The sequence below is a fragment of the Athene noctua genome, unplaced genomic scaffold (genome assembly GCF_965140245.1).
Source record: "Athene noctua unplaced genomic scaffold, bAthNoc1.hap1.1 HAP1_HAP1_scaffold_53, whole genome shotgun sequence".
Lineage (NCBI taxonomy): Eukaryota > Metazoa > Chordata > Aves > Strigiformes > Strigidae > Athene > Athene noctua.
Window position 1 is genome coordinate 53352 of NW_027437546.1, and position 26121 is coordinate 79472.

General features: G+C 51.2%; 1 protein-coding gene across 1 annotated transcript in view; it reads left to right on the forward strand.

Annotated features, from left to right (window-relative positions):
• The window catches only part of LOC141954991 (hydrocephalus-inducing protein homolog), a 96322-nt gene that overhangs the window by 38645 nt on the left and 31556 nt on the right, over positions 1 to 26121 (forward strand). Inside the window, 9 exon segments of the mRNA XM_074895068.1 lie at positions 723 to 822; positions 5232 to 5350; positions 7302 to 7525; positions 11744 to 11811; positions 13764 to 13999; positions 14808 to 14908; positions 16159 to 16294; positions 16755 to 16919; positions 19184 to 19336. Of these exon segments, the coding sequence (XP_074751169.1) occupies positions 723 to 822; positions 5232 to 5350; positions 7302 to 7525; positions 11744 to 11811; positions 13764 to 13999; positions 14808 to 14908; positions 16159 to 16294; positions 16755 to 16919; positions 19184 to 19336 (1302 nt within the window).

Genomic DNA, 26121 nt, shown 5'->3' on the forward strand with positions numbered 1-26121 from the left:
AATCCCATCTCTTCTTCTCTGAGCCTGTGTTCAGGGACACAGGAGCGTGTGCACCTCGCAGAGAGAAACAGGGTGCATCTGTCTCTCAACTCCTTTCCCAGATCATCCGTCAGCTGGAGGAGCCTGCGTGCTGGCTGGCTGCTCACGGCTCGGGGCAGAAGCAGCCGCCAGCGGGCAGGAGCCTGTTCTTCTTCTATCCCCAGGCAGGAGGGCTCGTTCTGCTTGGTGCTGCGTGCCCCACTCACCGCAGTACGTTAAATACTTAGGGGCATGTACAGGTGAAGGCTATAAGAGGCAGCACCTTTGTAACTAAGAATGGGAAATTCTCTTTGATTTGTTAAATCTCTCCTGACCTGAGTAAAAGTCGTCATGTAGCCATAGTGCTACAGAGATACATGGGAAGGTTTGGAGGCGAGAGGGACCTTTTTCTTAAACTGGCTGGCATCTCTGGAGAAATCCTACTGGATTCACTGGAGCGTGAGCCAGTTTGGTGGCTTCATTATAGCCCTAATTTAACAAAATGCCTCTACCAGATGCCAGTAAAGGTAAGAGACTTAGAAAGTTCTTTTGAAGCTGCTTCCAAACCCCCCTAAATTTTGTTGGTAAGTGTTGCTTGTTCCCTGCTCTTCATTGATGCTCTAAATAAAGGCTATAGAGCTGTGGTTGAAAACAAGAAATGTGACATTTGAAGCTAAGTGGTTTGCTGTCTCCTTCTGTTTCAGGAGGGAGATATCTGGCCAAATTCTTCAGCTGAAGTTAACGTGATCTTTAGACCCCGAGAAGCCAGAGTCTATCAACAAACAGTCTACTGTGACATCTCAGGTACGGCTCCTTTCTCCTGCTTCTGTTCCCCACCGTGGAGGCGCAAGTAGTCTTGCAGCCCCCTCGGTTCTCGTCTAGTTGGTAGGAAGGGTCAGTGGTCAGCAGGGTGCTGGCACGTGCCCACTGCCCCTGCGGTTTCCAGGCGGTCTCCTGTCCAAGGCCAGCCCTCAGGATGTGTGGCTACAAGCCTGGATCACTGATCCCAGAACAACCAAGGCAGTGAAGGGATAAGTTCTCATGCCGTGGGTTTGCCAGCATTTGCTCTGCTGCCAGGTGCCTGTAGAGGCCAAAGAGCTCCAGAGCTAAACAGCTTCAGTGGGCGAGCACCACGTCCCCGTAGAGCATTTGCCTCCAGGAGGAGTCTTTATTACACGGATGCATCATCAGACTCCTGAGGCGGTAGGAGCTGAGTTACAAATGTGCTTCCAGAGCCTGGATCCCCTCTCACTACCCCGACACTGCCAGACCTTGGGTGGCTGAGCCCTGCTGAGCGCGGGCTGTCTGCAGAAGGACACCTCTGGCCAGCACGTGAGAATTGTCACCTTGTGGCTCTGAGTCTGTGGTGCCTCCGGGTACGCTGCGCAGGGCTTGCTGTGCTCAGCGGGGTGAGCGCCCTCCCTGGAAATCAGAGTCCGAGCAGTCTGCTAGGCAAGCTTTATGCTCATCCTGTCTGACAGAAGTGCCATCGCGTCTTTTGCTGGGAGCAGTTATCTCTGGCCCACGTGAGCTGCACCTTCTGTGCCCTGGGAGAGGTGATGGCTTTGCTGTGCTAGCACGGGGCAGGGAGTGCCTGCAGCAGGCTGCGGGGTTCGGGTCACCTCATCCTTCCTCTCTGTCTCTGCGTGGTGCTGCTTAAGGTGTTTTTCAAGACTGGGAGAGCGCTGTCAGGCTTCCATCCAGGGAATGTGATGGGTTTTCCCTGTCTCAGAGGAAGAGGTGTGAGGCCCGTGGTCCTCCAGCAGCCAGGCGCCTGTTCTGGAGTGTGCTGAAGTCACTAACCCAGCTGCTTTGTCGCTTTACTTACTGCCCTAAGCTGGGGGATACAAATGTCACGAAACAGCTTTTTATTTATACTGTAATTGTGCAGGGTTTACTTGGCAAATGCCCCCTACAGTCATTACCCAGGGCTTGTGTTCACAAAGTGTCTTCCTGCCTCCCAGCTGCAGCTGCTAGAGCTGTGGAAGGAAAGGATCGATTTAAAAAGTTGCGCCTGAGGGATTCCTCGCTCAGTGCTGTGCTTCTGGCTCTGGGATTTTTGCTCTTGTGATGGGGGTGTCCATCATTTTGCTGCAGGCATCTCCAGGGGTTGTGCCAGGAGAGCGTTTTTGTTGCAGAGAAATAGGAAGACTACTTACATGCAACCCTTGAGCTGGTCTGAGAGTTACAGGAAACAGAGATGAGCAAACGATCTGTTTAGAAAGAGAAGCCTGCTCTTGAAAAGGTCCTGATGGACCCTTGGGAGAACTGAACTCCCCCACTGGCTCCTTGGAAGAGAACCTCAAGGCACCTAGCCCCCTCCCTTACAAACCAGAGCTGACCCCCTGTATTATCAGGGTGGAAACTGTCCCAGAGTCAAGGTCCCTGAGTGCAAGAAGAGTTTAAAGAAGAGAACAGTGATCTTTAACTAGAGAGTCAGTTACCTTTGCTTCTTGATTCCTCTAAGAAGCGTGACTGCCTTCCTCATGCACTGGCATGCCAGTCACAACGCCTTTGGAGGATGGTTTGCAGAGGGTGTGTGTCCCTTGCTGGGAACGCTTGGGAGCTTTTCCCAGTGCAGCCCCATGAGTTGTGCAGCTGGATCTCATGCTCCTCTGGAAAGGGGCTTTGCTGGCCTCCACTTTTTTGCAGGTGCCTCCTTGAATTGCCAAGCAGATGCTTCTGCATGCAGTGATTTACAGAACTAATCAGCACTGTGCAACTTGCCAAGCTGGCAGTTAAGAAGTGGTTTGAAATTTGCCCTCGTCAAATATTGAATCTCAAAATGAACTTCCTTAGTTATTCATGCAAATAAAGCTGTGGCTCTTGAGTGCTGGAAGGAAGCACATGGTGGGGGCTCTGACACCTAAAATTCAGTTTTAGGTTTGTCCGCACACAGAACTGAACTGGGTTACACCTTGCAAGACCCTTTCTTAAGCCACTCCTGCAGGGAGCAGCAGAATCCCACGTGATGATCAGTCCCTTAGCTTGTGACAGAACTGTCCTGCATCATGTAACACTATTGATGTGGTCAGATGAGAATCATGTTCAAAACCAGTCACAAGGGACGGGGACAGTCTGTGAGCAAGCAACTGAGTGTCAGAAAGCAGCAGAAGTTAAGGCCTTTGGCAGCAGAGCCCCGTGCTGTTGGGCCACCTAGACCCCTATTTATTTGGAAGCGAGGCAGCAGCGCCACCCTGTGCACCCTGTGACCCGCCGCTGCGTTATTCCTGCTGAGATCCCAGTGCTCGCTCCACAGCACCAGGGGTGGGTTTGGGACTGAGGACAAGGCTGTAGCCCCTCCATGCCCTTGACTGTGTGCTCGGGGACGTGTTCCGGTGGGAGCGTCCCAGGGCCACAGCCCAGCCGTAGCCAGGCCTTGGGCAAAGGCTGGATGCTCCTGGAAGCCGCAGCGAGCAGGAGGACATACTCTCTCTTTTTCCCTCTCAGCTCTCCTGAATGCTGCCTGCAGTTGAGTCTGCTCCTCCTCCTTTGGGAAAAGCCCGCTCTGCGGTTCACCTGGAAGGAGGAAGAGCAACATTTCTGGGATTTCCTAAAGTTTTAAGTTCAGCGTAGGGGTAGAAGAAAGGATGGTTTCCAGAGACCACCTGGAGAGGGTGAGGGCCTACTGCAGAAGGGGAAGAACCGCCACTGATTTTTTGATTGCAGTGGCCAGGGAGTGTGTGTCTCAGCATGATCATGGACAAAAGCTTGTCACTTGGAAATCTTTGCCATTACCTAAGAGCTTTGATTATTTAGACCTAGAGTTTTTAATGAAAATTAAGCCACATGTGATGCAAGGTGGAGTGATCTTCTGACAGGTAGCACCCAGTACCGCCTCTCTTATGGTGTCTGGGAAATAGAAATACACAGCCTTCCAATTAATGCCTGAGCTGTGCAACCTGTCATCTCTGCTGTCAGCTGGGCTTTGTCTGGAACCACTTCAAAAATGTTGAATTCAACAAAAGCTCCCACGCTCTTCCTTTCTGGCTTGGACATTATCAAACATCCTCCTTCCGTGGTTGCAAGATCAGAAAGTCAGCAGTCACTGAAAGGGCTGTTCCCAGGGAGAGTTTTTTCAAGTTGTGATCGAGTCACTGTGTTGTCCCACCTGGGCTGCTCTTTGCAATAGGAAGTAGTTTTGGACATTCTGGAACAACTATGCAGCAGATTAAAAAAAAAAAAAAAAATCAACCTTCAATCCCTAATTTTTAATGAATGGTGAGCATTACACAAAAGGAGAGAGGAATATTTCTGCACAAAAGCTACACTGAAGGTTAGATACAACTTCTGGGCGTTTCTTTTCCCCTTGTGCTACTTGCTTTCTGTGCAGAGTAGGATGGGATGGCAGGGAGACCCAAGCCCAAATTGGAGCCAGGGTTCAGGCACTTGAGGCTGCTGCAGTGGTTCAGAACAGCCTTCGGACTGCAGGATCCCACCCTGTCATCTTAGCATCTTCTTATGGAAGAAAATGATCATCTTAGAGTTTAGCTATAAGCCTTGCCGTCTCGGTTCCCTTTGCAGCAAGGGCTGTGTGTATTAGCAGTATGTTCATGGCTTCTCTGACCTCAGCAGTGAGGTTTTCCATACCTGTTCAGCATGCCTCAGGTAAGGTGTCTTTACAAAGCTGAGCTCTCGGTATCACGGTGGGCACAGGCAAGTGCTGCTCTCTGGAGATCACAAAGCCCTGTCGTATTTAGGTGCCGCTGCAGGAGGTGAGCCCTGGAGCCCCGGGCACGGAGCTGTGTGTCAGTGCTGGGATGCTCTGCCTGCTCTAGGCAGCTCTCAGACGTGCACAGCGCCGTTAGCAGGGAGCTTCGCCTTGCCTGGGCTCGTACTTGTTGGCTCCTGTGCTCTTGTCTCCGATTGCATCAGTACAGATGGCAGATCTTCAGTTCTGTTTCATGAGCTTTGTGCCTTCACTGAATGGATTTCAGAGCTCATCTAAGAACATGGGAAGAAATTCAGATTGTGTTTTAAACTCAGCATCGCTAACTGATGGCTAAATGAGAAACCAGCCCGAGGGGTTGGTTAGAAATTAGAAGCCAGCCCCAAGGCATATCTCCTGAGGGCAGGGAAGAGTCCTGTGTCTCCTCCTGGAGCAGCTAGAGCTGTTCCCATCCAGCCCAGAGTCAGGGAGGAGCACTGAGGCAGCCTGGACAGTCCGGGATAACAGAGGCAATTACTGTACTGAAGTGGAAATCTCTCCGCAGGCCGCGAGACCAGGCTGCCCCTGCGCATCAAAGGGGAAGGCATAGGGCCTCGGCTCCGCTTCAGCTGTGAGCAGCTGGACATTGGGAAGGTGTTTGTTGGATTAAACCACAGCTATGAGGTGAGTAGTCGGGATTCTGAGGGGCTGGGGGGGATCCTGATGGCTCCCGGGGCAGCAGTGAGCCTCGTGGGTCTGTGGGATTTCTGGCAACTCGGGTCATTGTCAGCAGGGACTGTTTGACATACTAGTCAAGTCTGGGGGCTTTCCCAGAATCTGGATACTTCTGATGGGATCTGAAAGGTGCCTATGCTGTTTGTGAAGTCTTAATCCGTGCTTTTTGGCAACCTTCCTTGGGGATCAGCTGGGAGGCTTCATGTGAAAAAATACCCCCTTGACAGATGAAAGCAACACTGGGACAAAAAGATAAATATTCAGAGGCTTTTGTTTCAGCCCTGGATGCAATGCACCTTTGTACTCGGGCTGTTAAAAAGCAGCTGGAACAAATGTACTGAGTTTGAACTCCAGGCCATTGCAGCCAGCTTTCGGGTCAGTGCGTGCTGCCGGTCCTGGGAGCTGGAGGAAATCTGTCCAGCCTCTGGCTCAGAGCTGGGTCTGGCCGCGGAACTGGGAGTGCTTCCCCTTGCTGACCAGTCTCTCGCCACTCTTCAGATTTGCTGCATCTCTATGAAGAGCAAAGCATTTCTGGAGATGAGGCAAAGGAACTTTCTACGTATTTGCCTCCCCTGCCAATGGTGTCTTCTGCAAAAAAATGAGATAGGGCAACTGAAAGAGGCAGGAAATGAGGCAATACTTTCAAAAGCTTGACTGGGCAGGGAAGGATGCATTAAGGTGTTTTCTTACCAAAATATTGTGCTCTCTATGCATTTTTAATGGTGATACTTTATTGATTATCTTTTTATTATTTTCATTACTTGAGAAAATGTGACTAAGTAGATGATACTGCTAGTGCTGTGCTGACTGAAGGTAAACCTCAGCTCAGCACAGGATCCCTGAGTGCAATTTGTAACTGAGGTGTAAAAGACGTGAGAGGAGAGAGTAGTTTCCAGGTTAGCCTTGCAGAGCTTGAATACGTGAATATCTTTAACAGCAGCTGCAAAATTAAAAAATGCTTCTGTCTCAATTTTTCTACCAGGTTTTACAAGGACAAAACTTAGGGAAAAGAAATCCAAAGCAGATAGTTAATTCCATGGAAATGGCAGGATTTGACCCTGCAGCAATCAGAAACTTTACTGCTTTGCTTTGGGTGGGTGTGTTGGTGACTGGCAGCAGCTGTGGGCATTGCTCGCCCAACGTGAGAAGAGCTGAATCTCAACAAGTGCTGCGGGATTATGTCACTTGTTTGAGGCAGTAGATCTCTCGAGTGTTCAACAAAATACGGCTTAGTTTTAAATTTGTAGTTTATTCTGATAATGGTAAAGTCTTAGGTGGTGGCTGTGAATGTTTAGGAAAGAGAAATTCTTTGGAGTAGACGGAGCTGCTGTGCACCGCACGCTCATCCTTTCCTGACACGTCTGTCTGAGCAAAGACTAAGAAAGTCTCCCATTAAAGACAAAATAAGAATCCTAAATGACATACCGTAGGAGAGCTGGGGAGTGCTTCTGAAGTTGGTGATAGTGCTGCCCTGAGGTGTCTTCTCCATGCAGTAAACTTGTTGGCTGCAACGTGTTGTGCCCTCGGCAGGATCGGGAGCAGAATCAGCTGTGTGATGACTCACTAGTAAAGCTGCAAGTGCCCTTCGTTGCTCTTAGGGACAGGTCTGAATCGGCTTGATGATGCTGAGCAGCTCCTCTGCGCTGCAAGTCGAAGTGGGCAGCTCTGTGTCAGTGGAATAAACCCCGAGTGACTGTGTCTATGAAGCTGTCACTGCTTTGCATGAAAAACCCAAAGGCAGAACTTGTCCTGTTGCATTTTCTTTGGCTTCTGCCAAGCAGCAGGACACAGCATCTTCTGCATTTTACAGATGTTAATTGGTTAATCAGAAAACAAATCAGCCTTCTGTAAGAAAGGAAGATTCCTTATGTATTTCCCTTTTGCTTTCTTGCTGCTGCAGGTGGTCCTGTTTAACAAAGGAGCCATCGACGCTGCCTTCAACTTGGTCCCTCCAGCTACAGCTCTGGGCTCCTGCTTCACCTTCCTCCCCCAGCAGGGCATCATTTCTCCAGACGGGCTCCAGGTCATCCGGATCTCCTTCAGTTCCACCGTCCTGGGGAAGTTCACAGAAGAATTCAGCTTCAGTGTGACTGGATCCCCTGAGCCTGTGACCTTGACGATCAGGTGAGGAGGGTTATAGGAGCTTGGTGTATGCATCTGTAGCTGTTGGGTAATCATCTCCCACCTACCTCATTTTAGGATGAAACAGAGAAAAAAAGGTGTTGTCTAAGGTCTTAGTCTTGGCTTGGATCCTAGCATCCTCACGCTAAGAGTCAAGGCTTTTTAACCTTGACTCCAGTCTGAACATTGCAGTTGCAGCAGCAAATGAAGCGTAATTATCTGCGAGAGGAAATCGTAGAATTGTAGAATAGTTTGTGTTGGAAGGGACCTTTAAAGATCATTTAGTCCAACGCCTCTGCAATGCGCAGGGACATCATCATCTCGATCAGGTTGTTCAGAGCCCCGTCCAGGCTGACCTTGGATGTTTCCAGGGATGGGGCATCTACCACCGCTCTGGGCACCCTGTGCCAGTGTCTCACCACCCTCACTGTAAAATTTTTTCCTTTATATCTAGTCTGAATCTTCCCTCTTTAAGTTTGAAACCATTACCCCTTGTCCTATCGTGACAGGCCCTACTAAAAACCCAGTCAAAATCTTTCTTACCAGCCCCCCTGAAGTACTGGAAGGCCACAGTAAGGTCTCCCCGGAGCCTTCTCCAGGCTGAACAACCCCAACTCTCTGGGCCTGTCCTCGCAGGAAAGGCGTGCCATCCCTCTGATCCCTCTGGTGGCTTCCTCTGGCCCCGCTCCAACAGGTCCATGTCTTCCGTGTGCTGAGGAGCCCAGAGCTGGACACAGCCCTGCAGGGGGGTCTCACCAGAGTGGAGCAGAGGGGCAGGATCAGCTCCCTCGAGCTGCTGCCACCTGTGACCATGCCTCCTGTGCCCGTTTATCTTTCAAAGTCTTGGGTTCCTCTGGGAAGCAGCTTTGCCTTCATGGTTTGGGCGGGTGGCTCTGTGACTTTGCAGGACGCTGTTTGCACAGAATTTGGCAGCAGCAGGTTCCAACACGTGTCTGTGTGAGAGCCCCGGGGCTTTAAGTGACTACCTGTGCTGGAAAACAATTTGCCTGGAGGCTGTACAGGAAAGGTGTGGAGATGCCTGCTGCCCAGTCCGGGTACCCAGGAGCTGGAGTGACTCCTTCCTACAGGTAGCTCATTCCCCCTTGGGCCACGTCAGACAGCGGGATGGCATCAGCTTTGGGCAGTAGCTGGTCTGGGCCACCCCCCTGAACACACAGCAAGGCCAGCAGGGCTTTGGGGATGGGCCAGCCTGGGTGGCTGCAGCCAGAGGCAGTGTTTTTAAAATCTGTTAATAATCCATCCCAAATGGGCAGCAGCAGCCTCAGCATCACCTCTCATGCTCATGGGTTGGGACAGGCTGTCCTCTTGTGCAGCCAGCGCTGTGGTGGTGCCTCCTCTCTGCAGCCAGAGCAGTGCTGACGGGGCAGACGGGGAGCTCTGCGGCTGGTGCCACGGCAAGAGATAATCCTCACCAAGCAAAAGGGAGAAGGGGGAAAAAAGCTGATGATAGGAGAGGCAAAGCTCACTTGTCAGGACCGCAGCAGCATGCAAACTTGTCCCAGCTGGTCTTTAACCGCGGGCTGGTGGGGTGACGTGGTGTAGGCAGGAAAGCTGGTGCTGGGAGCCCTGGAGCTGTGGGGCTGGCTGTGCCTCCTCGGCAACCAGCCTCCTGGGCTGCCGCTGCTGGGAGGCTCTAGACGAAGGCAGTAAAGCAATGGGAGGACTCTGCAGTCGACTTTACCAATAAAATGAGGGAAATGGATAAAAAAGAACAGAAAGGTTATTACTTTGCAAGAGAAGAGTGGTGAATAGGTCTGTTGAGCTCAGTAAAGAAAGAATTACATTGGCTTTGTGTTTGGAGGGAAAGTGCTGCTTTTTTTTGGAAATCAAAAGGGAACATTTCACAATCAAATAATTTATTCTCCTCTGTCCCTCCCCCAAACTGGTCACAGGGTGTTATTGCATGAGCAGCTTTCTCCTTGAGCAAGGGCAGGTTTTGCTGGTAAGGGTGCATTTATCCCTTGGATACTGCTTGGACAGCGCCCGCTGCCTCTGCCTCACAGTGGCCTTGCTCCTGGGGAAGGAAGGAAGGAGCTGTCAGAGGGACGGTTGTGTTTTGGCTTCCCCACAGCCAAATGAAGTGGTCCTTTTTTGCCCAGTGATGCCCTGACTCTCAGTGCCCATCATGCCCTCCCCTTCTCTGTGGCCACTCTCTGCCCTATTTGGCCAGCACTCCCCTGGGCTCAGTGTAGACCTTCTGTCTCAGTGAAAGAGGATTGCTGGTCCTTTTTTATTTATTTCTTCCCCATCCTTGTACTCCTCCTCCCTGGATGGTGGCTCCTATGCAGCCCATCTGATGGCAGCCCAGCACACCCGCCTGCTCCCATGCAGCTGTCCCTCAGCAGCAATTCCCATTGCAGTCCTCTCCTCCCTGAGATGGCATCTGCCTCCTTGAGCTCTGTCTTGCTTTTCAAGGATCCCTCTCCAGCCCTTCTGTCATTCTCCAGCCCCACAGCTCAAACTGTTTTCAGATGCCCTTGAGATGTCCACCCACCAGGTCCAGCTGAGCCTCCCTCTTCGGAAGGTTTTGTGCACTGGATTTCATCCTCCATGGAGAAAAGCTTCTGGTTCTTTTGAACAGAGGAAAGCTGGCTGGTGGGACACTGGGATGCAAAGGAAGGAACGGGGATGAGAGTTCAAGCAGTTCCATTCCCACCTTGTGTTGTTATTCTTCCTGCTCTGCCAGGACCCTGATCTCTCTTCACACATGCATTACTTAATGCTACTGTAAAACACAGTTGTTGTCAAAACCACTGCCTATTCCCCCCTTCTCTTGCAAGCTGTACTGTTACCAGCTCTGGGTTGGCTCCTTGCCTGAGCCTTCTGGGCAGTCATTCCAGTTTAACTTGCCAGAGCACAGATTCGGTGCACTCAGGAGAAGGGGCAGTCATTTCCCCACTTGCCTGGCAAGGCTCATCCTTGGCAGTTTCCTTATGTCATCCCCAGTTGTGGCTGGTTTGGAGGTATTTTTCCATCGTCTCCTGGCAAATGCTGTGATGGAAAGTATATCTGCTCCCTTTGCTCCGTCTGGAGTAAGCTGTTAGGGCTTGGGAGGTCAAGTCTGGTTATGTGAGGTCCCTGGAGAGGGAACTTCACCATCAGCAGGGGTTTGGTACCAGGCTTATTCTTAGGAGCTGATTCAACTGCAAGAATCTAGAAGTAGCGTTGGATTGAAACTCCTGAAAGTCAGTTTTTGAGTGCTCTTTGACTATGCGGTCAGAAGGTGTCAAGACCATAGGTGATTACTCGTTACATGGAAACCAACCTTAGGAGGTGCTGGATGCTTGTTTCCTTGGTGTTTGGAAAGGGATGCTGGAAATGGGACAGCAGGGATGGACGCAGGTCCCTCCCGCGGGCTGCTGGGGTCTGTTCATGTGTAGAACCTGTGGATAATGACAGTGGCAGTCCTGTGAGTAAAATGAGAAGGCACTGTTCACTGTGGCCCTTGATTTTTAACTGAGGCAGAGCTGGCATTGATTGTCATCAACCATGAAGTCAATTAATGTTTGTTGTGCAGCTTCGAGTACGGATTTCAGTGGATGTGAGTGAGTTTTGGAGTTTGGAGCCTGTCTGCTGAGTTGAGGGACGGGCGAGGTGGTGCCCTTGGGTGTGTCAGCTGGTGCACTGGTGACAAGCTGATACTTCCCTCCAAGATCGAACTGTCCTCTGCGTAGAACTGTTGCTGCTCTTCTCAATGGATGTTTGGGGCTCCCCTGGATTCATGTGTCCTGCATGCGTAATGATTGTGTGCATCAGGTCTTCTGAGAAAGGTGTTCATATACTCCGTGGAAACACCAGTTCCAGCTAAGAAATACCAAAGCAGGGAACCCGTGGCTGGGAAGGCTCGTTACAGTGAGTCCCCTTTTGTGTGGACACCTCTGTCCATCACATCACGGGTGGGGAAACCGAGGCACAGAGCCATCACTTGTTCCGGGACCTTCCTGGGGCAGCGGCAGCCTGGGTGCACACCCTGCCACGGTGCCCTGAGCCTCAGCAGCAGCTGTCGGGTGCTGACCACTTTGCTTTGGCTGCGTGCTGTCCACATGGGTGCTGTGCTGAGCACAGGGGTGACAGGTTGATTTGAAACCCACCGTGGTTCTGAGAGCAGCTTTTACCCACCCGAGCAGTACGGAAAGCTGAGCGCTTTGCCATTCTCTCTAATCGAGCCAACATCTCCTCTGCCTGTCTTTGTCCTTGCAGGGCCTGCGTCATTGGACCGACTTTTCATTTCGACGTCCCTGCCCTCCACTTCGGTGATGTCTCCTTCGGTGAGTGTGCCCTGGGCTTGGTCCACGGGTTGAGAGCTCTGGGAATTACCAAAATGGAGCATTTTAACATAAGACCATCTGTCACTTGTGCTCCTCCATAGCAGCCTTCAGGGTGTTAAAGCCAGGGCTGCTGGTTGCTGAGGCAGTCCTGTGCCATCGTGAGATCAGTAGGACCAAAGGGATAGGAAGTCAGTATTTTTTGGTGTCCTTGTAGTCTGTTCAGCCCCAACCTCTCAATCCTTGACAGCAGAATGACTGTGAAAGTCCTTGTCCCAGAGGGCCCAGGGGACGGGACTGCAGCAGAAGGGAGTTTAAGGCACATACTGGCCTGTAGCTGCTCTGGGTCAATGTTCCTGTTGCAAGGCAGGGATACCATTTACCCCCCTGACCTTTAGTGCCAGATGTTAATTAGCGCTGTGAGGGCCCCTCGTTGTCACCCACCAGGTAACATGCCCAAGCAGTAGCTCTGAATCAGGCACTGATGTCCTCGGACCATGGGCTCCTCCTTCCCCACCACAGGCCCAGCTCTGCTGACAGAGCCTGGGGCTGAGCATCCAGAGCGTCCCCGTTGAAATGCAGCTTCTGGTTCTCCATCTCAGTCTCACAAAAGGCTTTTGACTGAGATGTTCGACAGTTTAAATGTGAAATCCATTGTGGATTGATTGAAGGGCCATTATCATTCTGTGCCCAGGATGCCTCTGTGTTTTCATGCTGTTCATGGACTTTTTAAGAAGACTCATTGCCTTTCCTGAGCTGCTTCTCCCCTCCCTTCATCACCACTCTGCCACTTCTTTATTTCCTTTTGAATAAAACAAGAAGAAACACACCAGACAGAAATGCGGATATGTAACAGGAGATTCATCCTCCCTAATGTAATTTCATTAATAAGGGCTTTTCAGCTGAAGGCAGCTATTGTATTGTGCTGCTGACTGTTGACCTGCATCTGGCGACTTTGGTCTCATTTGGAACTGTGAAGTCTGTGTTTGTCCTTTTTGTGCCCCTCCTGCCTCCCTGCTGGAGTAACTGCTGGAGGTGGGCAGTGGTCATTGTTGTTGGACACGGAGAACCCCCCCGCTGTGGCTGCAGTTGGTTTTCCTCCCCGTCTGTATTCAAACGACGCTTGGTGAGCAGGCCACGGGAGATGTCTCCTTCTCGCAGAGCTGGCCAGCCGAGCCAGATGTCCAGGCCAGAGCAGGCTGTGGGCTGATGTCCTGTCTCTGCAGAACACCCCCCAGGTGTGGCTGTGTCACTGCTTTTCCATGAGGGAAGGCGAGTATCACAGCTCAAGTGATGCCGACCTGTGCGGGGCAGTGTGCAGTGTGGAAGCCATGTCCTGTTTGTTAGGTGGGGTGGAACATGGCTCCTGCTGATTTCTGAGCAAGCATCAGGTTTGCCTCCAGTGCGGGGCCATGAGTTGTCACGTGCTCAGTCTGGTAGCCCCAGGCAGGAGATGCCTTAAGGGTCCTGCCTCGAGAAACTGCGTTAGAGTGCTTTGCGTCATGCTGGCGTTCCCAGTTTCATCCTTCCCTCCTTTTACTGCAGCTTCTCCTCGATGACAATACCCGCTTTTATATACTGAAAACTGTGGGAGTGTTCCCAGAGTCAACAGGGCATTGAATTTTGAGAATAAATGGTCTGTCTGGATGGACACTTGTAAGTGAGAACTAATTGGTGCAGGTTTGGGGGCAGGCGAGAGAGCTCCTCACAGCTAGAGAGAGAGAAACTTCTGGGGTTCAGCATCGCCAAGAGTGGCCATTTCCAAGGAAGCAATCTCTGCGATCAGCGTAAAAGGGAGCTTAAGTGACAATTAATTCCTGGCGTAACTTCTCAGTTAGCTGTACTTCAGATTGAAAAGAGCTAAACTCCAAGCCCGGTTTTATCGTAACAGGCTATTCACATCAGGAATCATGGGACAGTTGGTGCATAAATTCATATTTGTGTTATTTTCCTAGGCTTTCCTCACACCTTGTCATGTCGCCTCACTAACACCTCCTTGGTGCCCCTCACCTTCAACCTTCGCATTCCTGGGGACGGCTTGGGAGAGCCCAGTGTCAGCAGTCTTGCTCAGATCACAGAAAACACTCGCCTACTCCAGAGAAAGGGAGCCCACCGTCACCTCAGGCCAAGAGAATTCAGCATAAAGCCCCGCAGAGGGACCATCCGCCCCCTGGGATTCCTGGATATCCAGGTATGGGAAGAAGCGGGTGGAGCTGGAGCTTCACTGAGGGATGGGAGGGCTTTAGCACCGCTAGCTCTGAGCGTAACGCGGGGGGGATATCTGCACTGGTGTTGGGCTTTTGTTAGCTGGGTTACTCTGGGGCTTTTCTGGAGGACCACTGCTTTGTTCCCAGAATGGTCAGCTGAAGATCATGTCCCGTATGGTCAAGTGCAGAAGCCATTCATCTGTTTCTGAGAGCTGCTTGGAGCAGTTTCTTTGATTTAAAGTGGGCGAAGGAAGGGTGAGGACAGAAGGTGGCTGTTAAAAAGAGAGATGTCATTGTATAAAGCACTTTGCTTTTCTTCCCGGTCTTATTTGTCCCCTCCTGATGAGCAGAATGAGTTGTATTCACTGCCGTGATCTCCAGTGGGGACTGAAAAATCTCTGGCAGCCATGAACTGACAGCACCTGCTGGGCTGCATTTTGCCCTCAGCTTCCCAGTGTAAAGCTGAATCTGTTGAATTCAACAGATTGCCTCTGCATTTATGCTGTTGTAGTTGAGATTAAAAATTAGTCCTTTTATTTTAATACGGTGGGGAGTAGAGCATTAATCTAATTGTGGTTACATGTGCCCTGGTAAGCGCAAGGTGTATTTAACAACGCAGATATGTCAGAAGACTTTTGTTACTCCCAGCAACTGTGCTCTGTCTGTGGACCAGCAGAAGAGTTAGGGCAAAATCCTCCCTTTCCTGCCCGTGGAACGAGAACCGGAGGACAGCACAGATGGACGGTGGCTTTTGGGAGTGATGAAGTGTTCGGTGCTCTTCTCTTCCACCAGGTCACCCTGTGCTCCAACACTCTGCAGAGCTACGAGCTGGCTCTGGTGGTGGACGTGTGCGGTGTTGGCAGGGCGGTGTCGGCGCTGCTCCTCACAGCCAGGTATCGGCGCTTTCCTTGCAGCTCGTCGTCTCTCCTCGTGCATCCAGCACCACGCTGCCTTGCACGTGGTTTGCTGGATCCATCTCCCAGTGACAAGTGTTGCTTAATGAGGTAGTTCTGCCCAGCTAGATGTGAGATGGGCAGTGTTCTGAAAGCAGCACCTGTGCTCCATGGACAGGCGTGGCCCTGAGCCTTTTTCTAAAGGGAACAGTCATTCTATTCATTATTGGCCTGGGTTTTGGTGCTTGAGGTGTAATAAATTTCCAAAGGGCCATCTTTCTTCCTTCCTGCAAGTGGTGGACTTGTGCTGGGTTGCAGCCAAAATACAGCATCCATTTGGGCCGCAGCGAGCAGCCTGCTAGAGCTGGTGTCTGGGTCACTTAACGAAGGCACATGGGAATGGGAAAGGGGCTTATGGCAGGACTGGTGAGGGGAAGCTCAAAGCAAGATCTTATGAAGGGGAAAATAGTCCTTGATGTGGAAGGTGAGGTCAGATTTCTCTGCTTCCCTCTGGTTCTTTTGAGCATTAATGTTCTCAGACTTAAGCCAAAAGTTGTTCTTGCTGCGGCCAGATTCAGCCCTGTTGTGCTGCGGTGGGTGTCGGTTTAATTCCAAGAGGGATGAGTTCACTGTGCTGTTCCCTCTCCCAGGCAGAGTCATCCAGTCAGTGCCTGGGCTGCAGTTTTGTAAAACAAGTGCAAATGGGGACAGAGAGTGCACGGAGCCGTGGGGTGCAGGAGCTGGGAGAGGGTGATCCCCCACTGCCTGAGGCAGGGGGTGGCTTGTGCCCTTCATCGCGGGGCAAAGGGCTGAGTTCTCAGGCAGGGCAACAGCGGTGTGGGAGAGGAGGCAGTCGTTCTCACTGAGACACTGGGGTCTTGTGCCCTTTGAGCCTTGGTGAGCACTCGGGGGGAAGGCTGCCCCAGAGCTCACGCCTTGCCGGGACTGTTGGGAGGGTCCTTGCAAGCCTCCTGGGACAAAGAGCGGGCAGAGCTGATCAGGGAGCTCTGGCACAGGGCACCGTGCGCTGCCCGGGCACCTGGCAGCCTCTGCGAGGCCGAGTGCCGGGGTTTGCCCCAGCTTTACAGGGGGTGCTGGAGTCAGAAGCAGTTAAAGGCCATTTATCGCTGTAGGGGTATTAAGTGTCTATTTGACAAATGTGCTATGCTCTGTTTCATGCTACTTGGGGAGTAAACGAACTCCACATTCTCTCGTATCTCTAATTCCCTTTCGGTCCTCTCTTTGCCTAGATGCGTGGTTCCTGCGCTGCGAGTGCTCAACCCTGTCATGGTGTTCGGACGGTGCTCTCTAAAATACCCTTACCAGCAGATGCTGACCCTTGTGAATGACAGCGATCTCCCAGGCTGCTACAGGGTTCTTCCTCAGGTTTGGCATTGCATCCGCCTCCTGCCCTCAGACGTTACCAAGGGTTTATTAGGGAAAAAAAGGGTTTTGGATAAGGCCTTGCTGGTTTATATTGAAACCTAAAGGTTGCTGAGAAAAGGAAGCTGCCTGAATATAAACTTCAGGAAGCAGTTTAAACTTTTTAGGAAGCAGTTTATACTCTAGTCTTTGGGGTGCTTTCATGCAGGAGAACTTAGAGGGTTGTGAAAAGCTTCTGCAAGGAGGCTGCCAGCACAGGAGTGGGTGTTTGTGGGTGCAGCAGGTTTTGGACCCTCTGAGGATGCTAAGCCCATACAAGTCTTGCATCTTGCTTTGTACTTTTCTGCTTTCTCCTAGGGGTTTTTGAAAATGTGTGTGAATTGCCATTGTGGTAGATGTTGAGGAGTTCAAAGTTTCCCCCAAGGTCACTCCTGTGTGTTGCGTTTGACTCTGTCCCTTACAGGAGCACAAGGAGGACGCTTCTGTGTGGTACTCCAGCCCCGTGCCGTGGGGGATTGTCCAGCCTCGCAGCTCGGTGGAGGTCCCGTTGACGCTGGAGGCCCAGGTGACGGGAGAGCAGGACACTGTTGCTCATGTTGCAGTGTTTGGGAGTGACGGATCCCCTCTGGTGAGTTCTGGGGGACGTGGGCCTTGGTGCGACTCCTCTTGGTGGGGTGTGAAGCCTCAGGCAGGGTTGCTAACTCCGGGGATCCTTCCCGGGAAAACAAGAACTTGTAATATATGCTGGTGTGGACAAGGAAAGAAGGGGTTTGTGGCATACGCAACAGCTAATGCCTGTGAAACAAAGAGCTTCACAGTCAGAATTATGACTGTTCAGCAGGGATTCTTTATTCGCAGCGCTGGGCAGCGCTGGGGATCTCTCCAACACAAGTGCCGCAGCTACTAGCAAAGCTCTCTGACTAATATACAGAATTCATTTACGTAGTAAATGAGCGTGCATTGTAAAAATAGACTGAGGGTCTTCTCCCCCCTGGTGGTCCACATCGTCTTCCTCACACTGCCCGCTGGCTGAACTTGAGGTTTCCCGTGTCCATGCATGGTCATGGAGTGACCTCACCATCCTTCAGCTCCTGTTTGTTCCGAGGGGGTTGGTGTAAACCCGCTCCCAGTCGCTTTTCGTGACACTGGCGTCTTCTCAGGCGCTTGTCTTGCGTTCTTAGGTCCCTGTTATCAGGGATGTACTCAGGAAGTTTACCAGGCTGTCCAAGGCCTGTTTTGTCTCCACTAGGCAAGGATTTACAGGTTTCAAGATGTTTTACAAGTGGGTGAGATGCCAGAGGGTAGTTAGGAAAAGAGTATAAATGAAATAGTATACATTGCAGTGCAATACAGGAAAAATAAAAGCTAGTGAAACACAAGTGATGGTTAACGTTAAAACTAAGCATCCTACTTTACTGGTTCCTATCCATTAACAAGGTCAGGAGGTCTTGTAATCTCAAGTAGACTTGCAGCCACTCCCCTTCACCTAGAGAAGAGGAAGGATGGTATCATCCCAGGTGGTAATTTAAGTGTCTGACACAGCATTTAATTACAGCTAGGTCAGACAGGATAAGAAGGCCAGTCTGAAGCCCAGAACAACCCCTGGGTCTCGTACTCTGCTGTGCGATTAGATGAAGAGCTCTGGTGCTTCGTTAGGCCTTTTGTTCAGGAGCACACAGGGGCATCCCTGAATCCTGCTAACGCAAGCGCTGTGTAAGAGGCCGTGCTGGAAGTCAGGCCCATCGCGTCTGAGAAACGCCCGTCATAGCTCTTTGCTGAGAGCCCCAGCCAAAGACTCATGAGTCTCCACGCCGCTTGCACCTGGAGCACAGAGACTTTTTTTTTTCTGCCAAGCTTGGAAATGGATGAGGCAAAGCATTCCTGGACTAAAGCTTCCTGAAGGCTGATGTTCACAGTCAGGCATACACAACAGCAGCAATGACCACAAAATGTAGGCAAGAGAATGTTGTCTGTAGTGTCCTGGCTTCATTTAGCTGAAATCAAGATCAAATACAGTTAATTAAGCTTTAATTTAAAAGGATATCAACTTTTGAAGCAGCTGTTTTAAAATGTCTTCTCATCTCTGAGCATGAAAGAGGATGTCAGAGGGCTCCTGTGAGCCTTAAGCTTTCTGTAACAGAAAGAAAGGCTGACATTTTGGAAGTAGTTACAGGGATTTAAACTTTTAATGAAACAAGTGGAAATGATGCTGCTAAATCTCCTGAATGCCTCCTGAATGTTTTTACTGATGTGAGGAGGTGGTTTAGCAAAGGGATCCACATTCCTTCCCCAGTAGTCTGTGACAGTTCTTCAAGAACAGAACTTTTGGGTCTCAGACTGTCAAAAGGAAAAAATACTGCTTGAATGATGTAATTAATAATTAATGCCCATTATCCGTATAATACCAGGAATAGATGTAAGTGCAAATCAGAGCAACTAACTTGTGTGATCTCTACTCTGAAGGGCCTGTTTTGCCTCTGGCTGGTGCTGGCTTTCACAGGCGTAGCTTTGGGACTAAAGCCACTGTCCCAGTGTGCTGTGCAGCAGCAGGAGTCAGGGAGGGTGCTCTGGGGCAAGACTGAGCAGTAGAAGGAGTGGGAGCAGGCACAAGGTAGAGGAAGGAGAGTTACCAGTGCGGAGGAGGTGTGAAAAAGCAAGCATGGCGAAACAGGGTTTCTTTATCCCCTGATAAAGGGAGCTTGTGTCTTTCTTTCAGATGGGATCAGTCCAGGTCCCACACTGGCTCCAGGCCTTTGGTTTCAGTTTTACAACACTGAAAACTTCAAACAGCCGTAATTATCCCCCAGTCTAGGAGTACCCTTAGAGCCGTTTAATCATTTTAAACTTTCTCTCTTCTTTTTTTTGATCTTTCCTACCTGCTTTCTGGAGCAGAAAATCCATCTAGTGAGCACTGGAGAAGGACCAGTTGTCTATGTGCATCCAAGCAAAATAAATTTTGGCAGTATCCAAGTTCTGCAAGATGCCTCCCGAACTCTCCACCTCTCCAATCAGAGTGTCATCCCTGCATCCTTCAGGGCAACGATGGTAAGTGTCTGTGGAGCTATTTTCCAACAAAAATGACTGACAAGCAACCTGTGACTTAATTATTATATGCAACATTTGCATATCACTAGATGATTGAGAAAGCAATGTATTCCATCACAATGCAGCAAGAAGAGCCTGGTCTGGGGGCAGTTTTAGCTGGGGGACCCCTGAGTAAAGCAGAAAATTTGCGTAGATGCTTGAGCAGAAATGAGTCTGGATCAGTGTTGCAAGTTCTCCCTTTATTTTGTGGAAGATATTTAGCTCTAAGACTCATGTGTTTGGAGCTCTGAGACCAAGAGAACGCTGTGGCCCTTTGCTCCTGAAAGGGCATGGGTTTCCACACGGTTTCCCTGTTAGATCTGCATTTGCTTTGTGCCGAACTGCTGGTAATGACAGAGACTAGGGTGTGAGGTCTGGCCTCAAACTGCTCGCAGTGAGGTGAGTTTTCACACCTGCTGGGTGTCAAACCAGCTGGGTTGTTGCACAAGAACGTACGTGTAATAGTGGTGTACCCACGGTGGAGTCCGTCGCGTTGCAGAGCACCTCTGGAGACTGGCTGCAGAGAAAGGCTCTTTAATCCTGGAGGCTGCGTAGGGTGAGAAGCTGCACGGCCCAGGGGGGGTGGGTTGCTCCTGGCAGGGGGAGCAGGGCTGATGCAGCCAGCGCGGGCTCGTGCGCTGAGGCCGGGTGGGGTGTACTCCCCACTGGAGGGGGGATCTGTGAGGGGCTTGAAAGCAGGGTTCGGAGGGGGTTTGTTCTTCTCCGTGCCAGGTGGGTCAGACTCCTGGGGCTGGTTAGCCCAGGCCTGGCAGTGTGGACTGGGTGTTGTGGATGGAGCATCAGGCAGTGTGTGAGAGTACAGGCTCAGCCTCCTGGGCCAAGGACGGGGCTGAATTTCCCTCACGCGGCTTTTCCAGCTGTTTGGGGGATAAACGTAACCTCAAAGTGGGGGATTCCCAGGGCAGCTTGCTTTGATTCCACAATGAAAACCTGCTTTCCATCTCTGCAGAGAGCAAGCCACCTGGGGTGGGTGGTGCTGGTGTGTGAAGGACGGGGTTTGCGTGCTCATAGCAGGCCCTGACGCGCAGAGCTGCTCCGGCACTGCTGTCCGGCCTCACGCCTGCCCTCCCTCCCCGGGCAGCCTGTGTGTCCCGGGGGGCTCGCAGGGTGTCTCTGCCTCTGCATTGCCTCAGGGCCCTAAGGCGTGGGGCTGGGCAATGAGTCCTATCCTGCTTCACTGCCATCTCTGCAAATATTGTGGCTAATCAATAAATAGAACAATAATAGCAGGGGGGTCAGGGATGGTTTCTTGCCCTGCAGTAAGGGTGGGCTCTGCTGCTCCGTAGTCCCCCCTGCTGACCCCACAGGCTTGACTTACCCCACCGTGAGCATCTCGGCTTCTCAGGGCAGCTGCTGCTATCACGGAGGTGTTCAAGGGAGCAGGTCCTGAGAACCTGCTCGATCAGTCGTTTCAGCAAGGGCTCTTCAGACTCTTCATCCCCCCGATGCTGAGCTCCAGGGGAGCAGCACTGCGGCAGGCGAGGTGTGCTCCAGCTGCTCCCTGCCCCCAGCAGCTGCCTCCTTTGGTGCTGCTTTGCTGCCTCAGTTGAAGTTTCGCCCTTTGCTGCTGCCTTAGGCTGCCTGGCCGTTTATTGAGGGGAAGAAGAGAGGACTGAATAATTTTGGAGATAAGATCTGAGATGCAGTCAGGTGCCAGGGTGAACTGCACACGTACCTCTGAGAGCAGAGGCAGTCCCTTAGCCTTGCTGGTGGGTGACTTGGGCATCCTGCATCCAGTTGTGCCCCTGAACCCAAGTCTTGTGTTCTCTAAGACAGAAAAGCTGCTGCTTTGATTTCCTGCCTGGAGATTGCTGCAGGACGGTGAGCTGTGATTTCCCTGTCTCCTGTTTGATAGCTGATCTCAAAACCGTGGCTGTTTGCAGTTAGGCTTAGAGATCACGGTCCCTGCTCAAAGGAAGGAGCTATGATTGAAATTTTCACAGCAGCATTGCATCAGCAATGTTACAGCACGCTGACTGGCAGCTCAACAAACCGAACAAGATTAATAAAGGGACAGCAACAGGGCAAGTATAAGTTTAGTATCTTGTTCGAAACAGGAAAGGAAAATGCTGTAATGCAGATGGCCATGGTGCCACCTTGGTGGTGGTATTAACCATCACCTGCAAATTGCTGTTCCTGTCAAGTCAAGATTTCTTCTTGCTCTATGGGAGAAAAGAGCATTATCTGAGCAAGGCAAGATGCTTTTTTTGTGGGTAACAGTGCTGTGCCCTTCAAATGATATCTGTAATGCTATTTAGAAATGAGTGTTGAATTAACTTTCCAGGATATGGGCAACACTGGCCCTGAATATGGGGTCTCTTCCAAGGTGAGCAGAACTTTTGAAGATAAGATGCTGTCCTGGTTCAGCTAGGATAGGGTTAAGTTTTCCCCAGCAGAGAGGCGGAAGGAATCTCCAGCCAGGTTATTCATACCATGCTGACCTCAGGTCCAGGCGCGGGAGCGTGGGAATTCTTTTTCCTTTGTGGCTTTGGTCGCGGGGAGCACGGGGCTGTCTGTAACCATTGCGGTATTTCTCTGTATATCTTTTGTCTTGTTTACTGTTATTACTGTTTATTGTTGTTATCATAGCTACTGTTGTTGTTCAGATTGTTTATTACACTGCTGTATTAAATTTCTTATCTCAACCCGGGGTTTGTGCCCTACTTGTATCCGAGGGTGGGGGAGTGACAACAGCAACGTGGTCTCCGGTCCCAGCAGGGCCTAAACCAACACAGCCTTTTTGGCGCACCAACGTGGGGCACAAGAGGGTTGAAATAAGAATCAAAAAGGGACAGACCCTGACCAGAGTGTGCTAGAGCAATCTGTTGGGTGCAATTTTTCTGTTTGTATTTGTACGGTTTGATAAGACAATGTTTTCAATGCTGGCCCACTTGCTTGCGTGGTGGAGCTGGATTATTCCTTATATCCACTGTGTGTTCCCAGTGCTGGTGTTTGTTATCAGTGGAAAATGTGTAAAGGGTCTTATTTTGCTGTACTGGCTCCTGACTGCTTATAATGTGTTTGTATCGCTGGGACGGGGCGGGCCGGTACCTGTTTGCCGTTTGGGCTTTTGTTAGGGGTCTCACCCCCTCTGTGGGTGAGCCAGGGGAAGAGATCCTCTCGGTTTTTGAGAGTTTCAATTATCCTTGGAGCCTGCAGGCCAGTGTGATTGCAGCACAATGCTTTCTGAATGCCTGCCAGATCTGGTTTTGGCCATGCGGCGCTTCTCTAACAATAGCAGTGCCTGGAAACCTGCCCCGAGGTCAGATAATAGTGAGTGGCAAGGGGTGTGGGAAAAGATGGGCGAAGGCCTGAGTCGGTGGGCACCCCCAATGCTTTGGAACTTCACTCCTGAGCAAATGCAGAGCCCTGAGAAGCTGATGGAGTGCTTAGAAAGGGTGTGTTACCAAACTGGCAAAACCCAGGAGACACAAATCGCTGCAATGTGTTGGGGACTTGCCCATGCCTACCGTGTCCTCTTTAATACCACCCACTGCCCTCAGCGGGGAGAAAAGGCTACAGAACCTGAGAGTGAAGTTACTGGTACAGTATCCGGGCCGGGGGAACAGGCAGAACCAGTGTCAGTCGCCTCCACCAGCACAGCGACTAGGCCAGAGAGCCAGGCAGTGCCAGTGTCAGTCGCCCCGATACAGAAAACAAAATATACCAGAATGTCAGCTGGCAAAGTGGGGGATGGGGATGAGCCAGGCCCAGCACGGGAACAGATGCACAGGCTTAACTCTTTGCAGAGCTGTCTCACCAGAGCCTCATGGTGCTCCAAAAGCTCACCTTTTAGTTTAGGTTTTAAAGGCCATGTTTTGCTAATGCAGCAGTACCAATTTGCTGATTTCCAGCCAGTTTGTTCTTGCCAGAGCTGGAGGGAACCATTCGTTGTAGCCACCTGTGCCTGGAAACACACGACATCAGTCATGAGCAGGGGTCATGGCCAGGAGCGTCAGTCTTGCCCTGGTGACAGGTTGTACCAAAACCTGAGGAAGGTGGAAGGCTGCGTCCCTCCCAGTGTCGCACAGGCTTAGGTCCAGCAGGCTTAAGTCCAGAGCATGTGGCTCTTAGAAAGGGGAGCAGAGGTGTGGAGGAGACCTTGGAAAAGGTGCCTGAAACCTGGCCACGGGGGGGAGTTTGGTTTTTATCACGTAAGGTATCTTATATGAGTTCATGCCCTTTCAGAATTGCTGTTTTTCAGTAATGGAAGAAATTATTATCCTGCTTGTCTAGGGAAATTAAACGTCGTATCATGCTGTACCTGCTGGCTAACTGAATTAAAGAAGGGTAGAATCTTCAAGGCAGTTATGCTCCGAGAAGCAAGAGTGACTCAGGAGGGTGCTTTTCCCAAAGGAAAAGCAGGAGGAGTTTGGTTATCAAACCAGGTGGCCCTGATCTCTCCCCAGCCCAGCGAGGAAGCGCAGATGGGATCTGGAGGGGTGAGCTCTGGACCAGGGACACAAATGGAGACAAGTTTAGTTAGCTCGCTCAGCAGTCTGCTATTGGCTGAACCAAGCTTGACAAGTTAGGCTCTGTTGTCAGTGGCAGTGAGTGCCACACTACTTTTTTTTTTTAGAGGCTCTGCCTTTTGATTTCATAAAACATCCCCTTGATGGTGCTCTGGGGCAGAGGCTAAACCAAAGTGGTCCCCATCCGTGCTTTCGCCGAGGAGATGCTGGTGCTGAGGTGCCAGGAGGCGGCTGGTGGTTGGTGGGAGCATCCAGCCAGCCTCGTGCCCTGACCTCCACCTCCTGCTGGGGCTCGGGGCCGTCTGGGGCTCTCTTCTGCCACTGGCAGTTTGTGCGGATAAAGAGTAGCTTTGAAATGAAGAACGCGGGGTCCCCCACCTCAGGACTGCTGAAACACCCGGGAGGAGGCTCTGTGCACAACTGATGTGGGACGGGGTTTTATTCCCCCTTCATGTGCAGCCTCCGTGAGGAGCGATGGGTCGGCTGACAAAGGTGTGAATGCTCCCTTGCTAGGGCTGTGGCTTGGTAAAGTACAGCTGCATTTTAGTACTGAGTTCTGCTTCCTCTTTCACTTGTGCAAGGCCAGAATGACCAGATCACTTAATTAACTAGCTTTATGCAGCTTCAAGAGAACTGAGTGTGGTGGCTCCTCAGTCGTCCCTTAGGGCATCCATCCCATCCCAGCCATCAATGCCATTCCATCCATCCATCCATCCATCCATCCATCTCTTAGATGCACAGTGGTGTCTTATATCCAAATTCTGGCAGCTCTTATTCGCAGTGGAAATCTGTCCTGGGAGAAGCTAGTGATCTCAGCATTGAGCTTCTTGAATAAGTGATTGATCCCCACCCTTGCCCAGCACTCAGGGACTCTGTGCAAGCTCCTGCAGGGACAGAAATAGCCACTGTTTTTGTCTATCCAGTGCACAGGGCTGCTGGGTTGTGTTCTGGAGCATTCAAGGATAAGCGAGTAGCAGGGACGTTATCAGAAGTTAGATCGTGGTCTTCAAAGTGGGGGGAATTTTTAGCGTGGCTCCAAGAGATTCCTTGTCTCTGGGACGCAGCCTGGATCCACGCAGGCAGAAGCTGACCTGGAAGCCTGAGTGAGTCTGGCCCGGCAGAGCCTTTTGGTCCCGGCAGGTCTCCTCTTCAGTGGTGCACTGTGCTGCCACGTGCTGCCCCTTGGACCCACACCAAATGCTAACGGAAAGAATGAGGACCCGATGCCATTCCTGCTCCTCTGGAGTGGGCTGTTGGCCCTGGCTCACCCTGGGAAATTCAAAGTCTGGCTCCATCGAGACAGCCTGTCATTATTCCTCAGTCATAGTTTCTTGGGTACAGTTTACTGCCTGGCTTGTTGCCAAGCTTTGATAAATGAGCTTTGCCAGATAGCAGACATGCAGGTTCACCTCTGGGGTGGAGCTATCAGGTCTCCTTTTCCAGTGAGCTACCATGAATCAGAGGGCAAAGAAAAGCTAACAGCCACCGGCTTGGTGTGAACGCCTTGGCTGGGTAGCCCTCGGCTGGTGGCAGCGCAGTGGATCCTCTGAGGCTAGTGATGGGCTGCGCACGGGATGCAGGGGCAGCAGAGGAGGGGTGGTGGGATCCTGTGTGAGGCCCCAGAGTTTACCCTGTGCCAACAACCTTCCTTCATCCCATTCTCATCTTGCTTTTTTAAAGACTTTCTTTTGCAGCTCTAGAGGACAAATTAAATGGAGCAGAGTTGATTGATTTTGCCAGCACTTGGAATAATGTTGATGCCTTTGGCATGCTCCACCTGGGACGCAGGCGTGCAGACCCGACCTGCTCTCCATGCAGGGCACAGCCAGCCTAAGGAGCTATCCTAGCTGGGGCATCCTACACACGCTGCTGGGACGCTGCCTGCTCAGCAAGTTTTTGCTTCCCTGGCCGCAGAAAGTCTTACTCTTGCTAGCAGAGGTCGCTTTGGGGGGTTATTTAAAATGCTTCCCAAGACTTCAAAGTGCTGCTTGGTTTTCTGACAGTCTTCTCCCTTGGGCTGGCTGGTGTCCTGTTAGAGCTGAGTGCTGCCAGCCTGATGGATGGGAACTCGAGCTAACCTCATCTGGATCGAGCATTTGCTTGGATCGTGTCAGGCCTCCAAGCACACTGTTGCTTTCCATTAAAAAATAAAAAAGGCGGGGGGAAACCTCTTCTCTTACAATACTGCAGGGTTTTGGGTGAGTAGTGCCTGTCACCCCAAACACGGCACTGAAGTGTGGGGTGCAGGCACCA